We start from the raw sequence: 11,339 nt of genomic DNA, 5'->3' as shown, positions 1-11,339 counted from the left end.
ACAAATATATCTTTATTCATTCATCATGTCTAAGTTAGCGTGACTTGTTTTTGTTTAGATTGTGTTCGTTGTAGAATCTGAATGAATGGCTAATGCTGTGTAAACCTTACTGTGTAGCAAAGATTCCATTTCAATGGAGGACAGTTTTAAGTAGACAAGATTAAAGGGGAAAGTGTAGTTTTTAATTCCAAATAGCAGCACATGTAGTCATACTATCTAATTATCAGATCTGTAATAAAATATCAATCACTGATTCACAACATCTATGCTTTCTAATATAGATATAGCGGTTACCATTGCTGGTACCCTTTTCAGGATTGTTGATTTATTGTCACAATACAATCAACTTGGTGCTATAATTCAGATTTTAAACATTAGAGGGCAGAAACACAACATCTTGGCAATTGAACTAAACAAACTAAATTAAAGAAATTAACTCAAAAGTTAGTACGACGACATTGTCAGACAACTTAACATTTTATTACATTTCTGCACATGCATTGCTCCACATGAAACTGGCTTGTAACCTTACAACAGTCTCTCCTCATTCAGCAGGTTCTCCACGAGAACTGTTGCGTCATTGTCAAACACACCTGTGCCTTCAGAGAACGGGGAGAAACCACATCAGCATTTCAGACCTTCACATTCTCAGCCTGTGGTGTAGATGTGTTGATGTTGCCACCTACAGGAGGGAAACAATGCTGCTGTAATTTCAAAACCTGCAGGAAAACTGCAGTTTTTTTTTATAGATTTAAAAGACAAAGAAAGGTACTGGAAGAGGAGGTTAGCATCAAAAGTGCAGCATGTGTCTTCCCCTGTCTGCAGACAGCACACATAATTAATCTGCAGGTCTAAAGTGATGCTGCCGTTACATTTCTCATCTGTTGGTGACGTAAGTAGAACTTCTACTGCAGGTCCAGTGTTGAACATGTGACAAAAAATAACATTTACTCAAGGTCCACTTCCTTGCTTTTAACTAAACTTCTATTTGATCAGGAGAAGTTTTCAAAAGCTTTGTGAAAATCTAGCAAAATTAGTTTTAAAAGGAAATAAATGAACTTTCACAGGGCTCTTAAAGTCTGGGAGATTATATTATATTTTATAATTATTAATCTTTAGTTTTGGTTCGAGCAAAAATGCAAAACACGTGATGGTTCTGGAATTTCTGCTGTATTGTGAACTTACTGTAATTTATTTGGGTTTAAACAGGTAGTTGGACAGAATAAGCGTGAGACTTGAGACAAGCGTTTGAAAGTACATTTTAGACGCAGCCTTAAATGTGTAACCTTTCAGGACGTCAGTGGCTCCGAACATGATGGTTCTGCAGCTGGATGAGAGAGGTTGCGACTGGTTTATGGTGCTGTTCAAAAGAACATCATGTGAATGAATAACTATAACTGTTAGTTTAATACATTGTATTGAATAAAATATGACGTGCAGAGAAAGGAACACATAAAGAAAGTGAACAACCATCCACTAGTTTTATCATAACGCATCATCAGTGAAAACACACTTCTGCTCTTTGAGTGTTTTTTCCCCCCAAACTTATGCTCAGCATTCTTGTTGTCCTGTGTTTCTTCTTCAGTGCCATCCCGTGATGAAGAGGCCGTTCGGCTTAGTTAAAGCAGTGTCTGAACCAATCAGCATGTGGAGTAAATCCCCCCCGGCGCTGTCCCTCGTTGACTCAGCTTCTGCTCCGAGTGTCCAGAAGCAAAAAAAAAAAAAAAAAGGGTATCCGTTCGTCTTTGTTTTTCTTTCGATGTCAGTGCCGAGTTACAGCAAGCAAAAGCAGCAGAGGAGCATCCCGACGGCAGGGCTGAGTGATGGAGGCACTTCTGTCTGCCTAATGTCAGGAGTTCACCTCTCACATGAAGTCGTCTGAATCGTTACCATCCTGCAGACGAAAGGTAGCGCAGCTCAAAGTTAAATGTGGTGAACAAAAGCAGAGCTGGTCTCAGATAAGTTTCTGTTACTTGATGAAGTGACTTCTCTGTATAATCCAATAACTCTTTACATCAAAGCTCGTCCATGACCTAAACATATCGTTTACTTGTCTGCTTCATTCAGGCTGTGAATCAAAATAATAGTGTTCTTTGTGCCTCTTTTCATTAGACACCGACAATATTTCACAGGAGGAAAACACATCGTGGTACATCTCTTTTTCTGTGAATATCCCCGATATTGAAAATAATTCTACTGAACATGTAGCAGAAGCCCTGAGCTTTCCTTTCTGTCTATTCCTAAACAAAAGATAGATTCATAGATGTGTCCTCACCTCATTGGTCGTCATATTTTCACTCTTCATCAGTGAAGTGTAGTTCCTGGAGAGAGAAACCCAAACATAAGACGTTGATACATGTACAGAGGATTTAATAAAAACAGCTTTAAACTGTTTCTTTAGTAAACTATTTGACACGAGAACTACTTACTAGAACAATGTCACAGGATAAGAAACAACAACAAATAAATTACTTGAGTTCCTCCATCTCCTTTTTCATCTTCTGGTCCTCCTTCTCTTGCTTCTTCAGGTCTTGGAGCTGAGCTTTCTTCTCGTTCCTCTCCTCTTGGTCTCTCGACTCCTTCTCTGCCGCCAGGTCGGGGAAGCGTTCATCTTTGGTTTTCTCCAGGCGGTTCACGATCTCGTTGACCTTCTTGTCCACGGCCACGATCTTCACCTGGGAAACACAGTGCGAGCATGACACGCCCCTTTAGCTGGTAAGTCTGTGGCGATAACGGACGCATGATGTAGAATACAAGAAGAAAACAACTTGTCACGCAACATCATCACCATATTCCATCACAGGGAACATGAATCTGTGCAGAATCTTTGTTCTGGACACATTTTTCCAGAGTCAGAGTGTTCTCATTTCAGTGCTGGTCTACTGACCTCTTTCTGTCGAAAGAAGCCGATCTGTCCTACGTCCATGCCTCCGGTCTTCTTCAGGTTGGCCCAAGGTGTGTAAACCACTTTGAGGTTGTTCATCTTACAGCCTGACAGCATACAACACAAGTTTCATTTAACACACATAGAAATGTACATGTGTCACAAAACAGCAAAAGGAGGCTTTGACAGGATGATTTTTCAGGGTAGTTGTCAACACGCAGCTTTAAGGAAGAACTGTTTTGTTTATCATGAGTCATGCCATCTGATCAGCTGTGATAAGTCACGGCTCTTATTCTGAAACCCATTGGTGGTGGCTGATACCTGATGCCGATCATCCAAAGACGTGACGTTATCAGGAAGCAATTCTTTACCTTGGATGCTGTTGTTTTTCACCAGCTGTGCACAGTCTATCAGCACCTCAAGGGGAATGTCGTCTATGGTCTGACCCTAGAAAACACACAGAGCCATCAGCAGTGCCTTTGAGCGTCCTTCAATCTGTTTGATGGATTGTTGATCAGTGTCTGAAACCCCCGGACCCACCCGACAATGTTATTTAAACTTCAATCTGACATTATCCCCATTTGTAGGATTCATTGTATCTCACCACTCTCTGCCCCGCCATCAAGTGTGTCCATTACGAACAGATTGTACACTTGTATCTCCAGACTAGTCCAACGGCACATCGCACACACTAGTTTGTTTCAAGCATACTCCCCTTAAGGGTTTTATACCATTTGATTCTACGTCGCAGATTCCCAGTGCACGTAGAAATGTACATTTTAGTGTTTTGGGAAAAAAGGGGAATTTTACATCGTGGTTTAAGTGCTCAGAGTCAAGTTAAAAAAGTATTTTAATCAACAAGATCTTGCACCCTAAAAACCCTGAATGTCTGCTGTATTCAAGGGCTGAAATACACTTTAACCTGAGCATCATTGTTGTCTCATTTGTGCCGTTTTGCACGAGGCTTCATGTAAATTGACCAAAGATGAAGATAGATAACATAAGTTTGTCCAACAGCCAATCCTAATTAGTGTTGGAAATTAACATTTTTTGTCTACCTGCCACTGCGGCCTGTGTATTCCAAAATCGACCAGCCGCTCAATAGATAACTATTGTTTTGTTGGCTAGCGAGTGAAGCAAATCTAGCAGCCACGTGCATATTTGACCATATTTTAGCTGCTTAACTCGGTACTTAACATTCAGGATTTCAGGTTCATCGTGTTGAGTCTTTACCTTTGGCAGTCTCAGATAAACGTGAGCCGAGGACAGTTTGTCCACATGGAACCTGGACGTGGAAAAAAAAAAAAGAGATTAACTTGTGTGAATCATATTGATGTTCCTCTTAATTGTGCTTACAAACTATTAATTACAAGATATTAAGTGACATCTGTTCAGTTATTTCAGGGGTGACGCTTGAGTCTCACCAGATGTCTTCAGGCCATCCGTACTTTATCAGATCCTCATCTGCAAAAACAGTTAGAGGTGATGTGGCACATTACGAATATAAGTTAAACAGTCCATAATCAGAGTGACAGCACCAGACACAAGTCAAATACCGAGCATCAAGTGTGTGTGTGTCAGCGATGTAATAACGAACTTACTTTCATATTTGTCTTTTCCCATGTAGATTGTGTAGTGAGGGTTCACCACTGAGAGGGAAACAAAACATCGTTACTTACTGGATGAAGCAGCAATATAAGCTGGCACGAAACACAACAAACACAGTCACATTAAATGAAAAATTTAAAAAGTATTGGCTAACCAGGCTACTAGCTAATGCTAACTATGCTGTATCGTTAACGTTACTTACCGGCACTTGTGAAGTATAACACCATTTTACGTGAATTTAACTCGCCACTAAAATATAAACATTAAGTTTATACAGTTTTAAAGCTAATGCAGCTAATTATCAACACAAATAAATATAATCAGTTGCGCCTGATCGTTGTTGTCACTTTTCGCGTGTACAAGATGACCTGGGAAGTTGTTAGCTAGCTGCGCTAAGCTACCGAGAATTAGCAGCTACCGGTCCGGATGTACCCACAATTATATCTACAAAATAAAAGCTTGACATTCCAGCAATTCACCACTGTCCCTGAAAGTTAACAAGAAACAATATTTTCACAAAATAAATGTTTTAGCGAGAGGTTTTGCATAACTACACTCAATATATGTGACTATGTGGAGAGCGGGGTTGTTTTTCAATCAATAGCCCTGCCATCAGTGTGTGTATGGGTGAATGATGACAAGTCGTGTGAAAGCACACACGTTATATTACATGCGTAATTGTCATTTAGTAAACGACTACCTTTTATTTTGAAGTCCAGGACCAAAAGTCCATTCACGGTTTTACTGTTGTAACTCGATTACAAATAGAGTCTCCGTGTTTCCGTTTCCGGTATTCTTTTTTTAGAGACTGGCGCGCGCTGTTCGAACGCATTCAAAACAGTGTGAAGAAACGCGGGCAGAAAAAGCAGCGACTCAAACTTTATAGCGAAATTGATTGTTTTTACAGCACGACAGAAACGTGTTAGGTAAGAGATATTATACGTGTTTTGTTGATATGTTTGAAGTGTTCTTTGCTTCTCATAAATTGTGTATTTACGTAAGTTAGCTAACTATCGTTACAAGGAAGCGAACCGTTAACTACCCATCAAACAAATGTATGACGTTTAGATGTAACTTAATCTATTGGTTTAAAACAAACGTGGAAACAAACAGGTGAAATGTGATCAATATCGATAGTTAGTTAGTTCATTAGTTAGTTGGTATCTTTTGTAACGTTATATGTTAATCATCCCGCCAATTATCCACTCATCTCCCCTTTAGCTGTTAAATAAGCGCTTTATTAGCTGACGTAACATGTAACACTGACTTTCATGTGCAGAGAAGCTCACATGTGTGCACAAACATGATGAAATATGGTGTCGATTTTGGTGTAACGTTGAACTGAGAACGCAGATCAATATCCAAATCTAGCCACTAACGTTAGTAACCCAATAACCGGTGTGGCCTCCATAGATAACGTTAGGTCCATATACCTTTAGCGTATGTTGAGACAAACAATTACCTGAAGATGCATTGCAGTCTGTGACATTATCCTCCAACTAATAGGAAGCTTTCTTGCCCTGTTATTGTTTTGTTTTTTCAAAAAGTAAGTTAATGTTACTTGAACAAAGCTTGTCTCTACCGTTTTGTTTATTTACACTTGGTAACAGGCCGATTGGTATTGATCATAAATTCAAGTAGACCTGCTAATGTTTCTCTGTGTGTGTGTGTGTGTGTGTGTGTGTGTGTAGGTGTGTGTGTGTAGGTGGAACATGATTCCCACTGCTACCAGGAAGAGGAAGCTCTCCTCACTGGACTCTGACAGGTGAGTAGTGAACAGTTTAGGCTTTTGTAGAGGGGCTGACTGACCACTATACTGTCAAAATGTACGTGTTTTTCGCAGATTATTTCCCTTAATTATTCAGGAATTCTATCATTTTTCTAGATTTATATTTTCATTTAAAGTATTTTTTCGATGTCTGTTGAGATATTTGTGTCACCATCTATAGATCTTTGCTGTATTTCTGTTGTTTTTTAAAATTGTATCATATACTACATGTGAATTTGAATCTTTTTGAGAGAGATATTTTAATTCGGGGAAACCGAGTGAAAGCTGTTTTGGATCTGTGTCTTTTGCTGTTTCTCATCTCTCACTGTGACTGCTCTGTTGTTACTTTAACTCCAGCCACCCGGCCAAGAACAGGGTGAGGGAGGAGTCCCCCGCGAAGAGGATCTCCCCCAGGAGGCCCCCACAGTCTCCCACCAGGGAGAAGCCAGTTGGGAGCCCGAACAAGGATAACTGTACCTCGCCTCAGAAATCCCCACGTAGAGCAGCAGGTAGGGTGGACTCGTGAAAGGAATGCTTGAGGTCAATTTGGGTCAGCTGTCTAAAGTAATGCATTCAAATATGACTCCTCTTCTTCACCTTTTCCACACGCGTTCTCTCAAACACATCGACCGTAATCTTTTTCTGTTTGTCCACCATGTTTACCAGGCTCTCCAGCCAAATCTCCTTTCAAACCGTCCATGTTTACAAGTTCCTTCTATGGCCAGAGGAAACCCATCTATCTCACTCCACTAGAGAGGAAGGCACTGAAGGACTCTCTGCCATCTCCTCCTCCTCGTCTCCTTCCTTCCCCTCCTTCCCAGGAGAAAAAGAAGAACAAGAGGAATGTTAAAGGAGGCAGCAAGCAGAAAAAGGTGGCTGCAGCCTCCAGTAATGTGGGGAAGACGGGTACCAGAGGCAAGGCGACCTCTTCAAAGACGATCAAACTGCCCAAACGTAACAGCAGGTTTGTTCCCATATAAGTCACAGTCGTGGCTGCTTTGTTTTGGTGCTCCTGCTGCCTTTTGATACCATTTTGTAGTTTCTTGCACATATAGGTGTCTCTATTTTCCAACATCAGCATAGTAATCATTGCATTGTTGATTTCAACAGTGTCGCTGCTAAACCAGCGTCCAGTACAACCGCTGCTTCCGCCAGCAGCAATAAACCGGCCGAGTCCAGGAAAGCGATCACCATCGTTTTCAGCAGCCTGAAGCCCAAACCGAAGATCTTTGTCGGAGCTGCTTTCTTCGGCACCGGGAAGAAAGCGACATCTATGTACAAGAAATCTGCACAGAAATCTGCAACCAGGCCAGCTTCAGTCCCAAAAAGCAAAACGGTCCAGCTGCAGACAAAAAGTGAGAAATCAAAGCCACCCGCTCCGTTGACGACCCAACAACAGAAACACCCGAAAGAGGTGAGGGAAGCCGTTAAATATGTTTCTGATCTGCAGGCAAGAGAGTTTAAAGTGTCCTCATTGTGATGCAGAAGATGCTTTGATTTGAGCATTTATTGGCTTGTATTAATATTGTTCTAACTGATGCATGTCATGCCACAATGAGTGAGTAACATTAATGCTTGATCTGAAGCATGTACAAGTTAGGATGCAAATTGCAATCAGACAGTCCCTCACCACAGCTCTTGCAGTGGTTGTTCTTCAGATTCTTTGTCACGTTGATGTTAAGTTGTCCTGGTTGTCGCCTACAGGCCGATGTCCAGCCGGTGGAGACGGAGGAGAACCAGCCGAGCGCCAAGCAGAGAACAAAGTTTGATCCGTCAGACTGGATGGACCCAGTTAACGAACAGCCCGAAACTCCGCAGACATTCAGGTGCTTTACTGTATATTATCTTGGCTGCCCCCAAAATTTCAATTTCTTCCCAAATTGAGAAGAAATCGTGCAAACGGACAGAACAATCTGAATGTTGTGGCGTTTTTTTGCTACTATACTGGGAAACGCATCGTTTCAGATCACCAATAACCTTCATCTTCCTCCTGCAGGTCTCCTAAAATGTTGAAATACGGGATTACCAAGGAGCTGATGATTGTGTTGACAAGGACCCCAACGGCAAGTCCTGCATCCACGGCCGCATCTCTCAGTCCTCAGGTACAGCACAAGTATACACACAATGTGCATGGATACGACTGTGCTGGTAGCTACCGCTACAAAAGTTAAACATTTCACGGCATTTTATGGCCCATTTAACTGTAACAATGAAGCATTGCAATGGAAGAGACGATGCTAGCTCAATGATTGTTTTGACCCCCGCTTCATATTCATTATTATCCAACTCTCAGCGACAAAAGGATACCCCGAGCATGTTGAGCTCTCTGTTAAACCTTCATGTTCTCTCTACTTCTTCCAGGATGGTGGCGTTGAACTCGTGTGTGACCTGAGTGAGAGCAGTCCCGCCAGCACACCCAAAGGTGCACAAACGTACACTGTTGTTCACACTTACTCCATTACCTCAGGTCAACATCTGAAGCTTTAGCCAGTCCACTCACTTTGTCTTCATGTTTCAGATGAGCATTTCAGTTTCAAATATCGCTCTTGGTCCATGAAAGCTTTATTTTAAATATGCATTTTTTTTTTAAATTTTCTCTACAGAATCTGCAGCGATGTATCCCATCTTTGGCTCCGCCTCCCAGAGGTGAGACGGTGTGTTTAGTCATCGACCGTTAACACGGCACAATGAGCGGTTTCGTGTATGAAACGAATCGGGAAGTGTGGCGCTGTACTTCCAGCTCATAACCGGGTAAAGCTTTGAGGTTCTGGCAAAGGAAGATGGAAACATTTGTTCCGACATGTTTACTCTCTTCATAAAGACATAAACAGGGAGATGGAAAGCAGCAGCAATGAAACGTTAGAAACAGAAGCTCTAAAGATAGAAGTGACCGCTCTACTTTTTCTTGTGCATAAGTTAAGGAGTCCCTAATGAGTAAATACGTATGGATTATAAATAGCTGCTGGTGTCAACTTTAGTGTCTAATTGCAGTTCTTCAAAGTCCTTTTAATGTATTTTGCATTAACACACTAACACCCCAGTGTGTTCTCTGTCCTGCTGTCTTGTAGGTTAAAGAATGCCGCGGTGTCTTGCAGCGCCCCCTCTGGCCCGATAACGCCCCTACAGACCACGTCTTCACTCAAAGAGCGGCCCGTTCGCAGGAGGAAAGAGAAACAGGATGACGACCAGCTCATTATCGTACGTTGATATTTATATTCGCAGCTGTGCCAGGCGGATCGTTAGATGTTGGTACATATTTGAAGGCTGTCCGAGCTACCACGAAGCCCACACTGTCTCGAACTGCACTCCCTCTACGCATCTTTCTCTGACTGTTCCCGATCAGGACGCGGGTCAGAAGCGGTTTGGAGCGACGACCTGCAGCTCGTGTGGAATGGTTTACAGCGCAGACAACCCAGATGACCATTTCCAACACACCCAGTTCCACCAGCGCTTCCTCGACTCCATCAAGTTTGTGGTAAAACTTCTTTCCTTCAACCTCTCTGGACTGAACACTGTAGCAGTGAGACGATGCTGATATCGGCTCACTTTGACTAAACACTGGGATCGATTGTTGGGACTGAAAAAGTAGAACTGTTGCATGTTTGAAACCATATGAAGTGCAAGTAATTCTTTACATTCCAATACACTTGTACACTAATCCTAATTAAACAGCGCTATAATGTATTTTGTTAGTTGTGCTACTTCCTTATCTAGCATGTACTATTGACAGTCCCTTCAGTGTCTTTCCTTTTTTGCAACCTCAGCGATAAAGTGACTTGTTTTTATTCATAGTTTAGTATTTATTCAGAGATCTTCTGCCAAGGCTGCTGGCATGAGTTTGTGTCATGGGGAGGTGAGTTTGTTCGGAGTTGTTGGCGTGTAACTGCAGCTCCGTCTCTCTGTTGTGTTTCCAGGGCTGGAAGAAGGAGCGAGTGGTGGCTGAGTTCTGGGATGGAAAAATCCTCCTGGTCATGCCAGATGATCCCAAATACGCCATTAAAAAGGTGCGGGTTTGCACTTTTAGCTGGTTTCTCCACTTCAGTCTGTAAAACTCATAGTTAAGCTCGCTGGAAATTTGAAGTCAAACACATCGCTGTTCACAGATTTGTCGTACTGTATCTGTGGTTTGAGAGACGCGACACACTGTTTAGGAGGCGGGAATGTCTTTTTGCTTTTTCACAAGTCTACAAACTCTTTTTCCCGGGTTTGATTTTCACACCTTCTTCCTCACACCGTGTTTGTTTTCAGGCTGAGGAAGTGCGCTGTGTAGCGGACAGCGAGCTGGGTTTCCAGCAGGTGACCCTGAGCAGACCCACAAAGGCCAAAACCTATCTCTTCATCAACACCGAGCGCATGGTGGTGGGCTGCCTCGTCGCTGAATTCATACGTCAGGTATGGCTGGAGAAGTGTTTGTTCCATCTTTTTAGTTATTTGTCGTTGAAGACCTTCGTACAGCGGCTCCCAACATTTCTTTGTCACAAGTCCACCAGGTTGGAGTAAAAACATGATTATTAGTTTATCTCAGAGACTCCCTGGTTATGAATCACTGCCTTTATGCTCTGATTAGACTATAAAGCCATTTAGTTAATAATATATTGGAGTCTGCATGGTGACAGCACTTATTGTCATTGTGCTGTTGTGCCTTTAGTACGTAAACACCGGACAGTAAGTTGTGCTCGTTCGGTGCCTTGTTGATGTTGATGATCATCCACTCGTCCCCGCAGGCTTACCGAGTCCTCGAGCAGCCGGACCAACAAAAAGACATGACGAGGGACGACTTCATGGAGCGTCACCGGACCTGGTGCTGCTCCACCGTCCCAGAACAAGCAATGTGTGGGATCAGTCGCATCTGGGTCTTCAGTCTGGCCAGACGACAGGGCATCGCGACGCGCATGCTGGACACAGTCAGGTACAACACACATCTCACTCTTGTTGAAAACATTTGATGATGGGGTTGCTGACCTTATCTAAATATGCTAAAACCCAAACAGACTTAAAACATTTAAAACACTGTAGGGTTAGAGCCGGTATGTTTCCCTTTCTTCACAATAATCCCTTCCTTGTGTTTTAGGAGCACCT

At 42.4% G+C, this 11,339-nt stretch overlaps 2 protein-coding genes across 2 annotated transcripts in view; one reads left to right on the top strand and one right to left on the bottom strand.

Moving 5' to 3' along the window:
* Positions 1–235: 235 nt before the first annotated feature.
* ccdc25 (coiled-coil domain containing 25) lies at positions 236–4,854 on the bottom strand. The gene is made up of 9 exons (XM_079290718.1): positions 4,695–4,854; positions 4,486–4,533; positions 4,309–4,348; positions 4,118–4,169; positions 3,256–3,331; positions 2,888–2,991; positions 2,473–2,675; positions 2,276–2,321; positions 236–1,894 (listed from the first exon to the last, which is right to left on the bottom strand). Exons 1-9 carry the CDS (start codon positions 4,717–4,719, stop codon positions 1,865–1,867), a joined length of 624 nt encoding a protein of 207 aa, XP_079146844.1. The 5' UTR covers positions 4,720–4,854; the 3' UTR covers positions 236–1,864.
* Positions 4,855–5,311: 457 nt separating this feature from the next.
* The window catches only part of esco2 (establishment of sister chromatid cohesion N-acetyltransferase 2), a 6,665-nt gene continuing 637 nt past the window's right edge, over positions 5,312–11,339 (top strand). The window contains exons 1-15 of the mRNA XM_079290406.1: positions 5,312–5,418; positions 6,184–6,257; positions 6,618–6,769; positions 6,927–7,224; positions 7,371–7,674; positions 7,965–8,086; positions 8,257–8,362; positions 8,622–8,682; positions 8,864–8,906; positions 9,329–9,458; positions 9,604–9,735; positions 10,175–10,264; positions 10,509–10,652; positions 10,985–11,169; positions 11,332–11,339. The exon at positions 11,332–11,339 is cut by the window's right edge and continues 637 nt beyond it. Coding sequence (XP_079146532.1) covers positions 6,205–6,257; positions 6,618–6,769; positions 6,927–7,224; positions 7,371–7,674; positions 7,965–8,086; positions 8,257–8,362; positions 8,622–8,682; positions 8,864–8,906; positions 9,329–9,458; positions 9,604–9,735; positions 10,175–10,264; positions 10,509–10,652; positions 10,985–11,169; positions 11,332–11,339 — 1,828 coding nt within the window. The 5' untranslated portion in view covers positions 5,312–5,418; positions 6,184–6,204. The remainder of the gene's footprint in view (positions 5,419–6,183; positions 6,258–6,617; positions 6,770–6,926; positions 7,225–7,370; positions 7,675–7,964; positions 8,087–8,256; positions 8,363–8,621; positions 8,683–8,863; positions 8,907–9,328; positions 9,459–9,603; positions 9,736–10,174; positions 10,265–10,508; positions 10,653–10,984; positions 11,170–11,331) is intronic.

The sequence above is a fragment of the Melanostigma gelatinosum genome (assembly GCF_949748355.1).
Source record: "Melanostigma gelatinosum genome assembly, chromosome: 19".
Classification (NCBI taxonomy): domain Eukaryota; kingdom Metazoa; phylum Chordata; class Actinopteri; order Perciformes; family Zoarcidae; genus Melanostigma; species Melanostigma gelatinosum.
The sequence above is the reverse complement of the archived record's forward strand: the minus strand, read 5'-3'. Positions and strand labels throughout refer to the sequence as shown.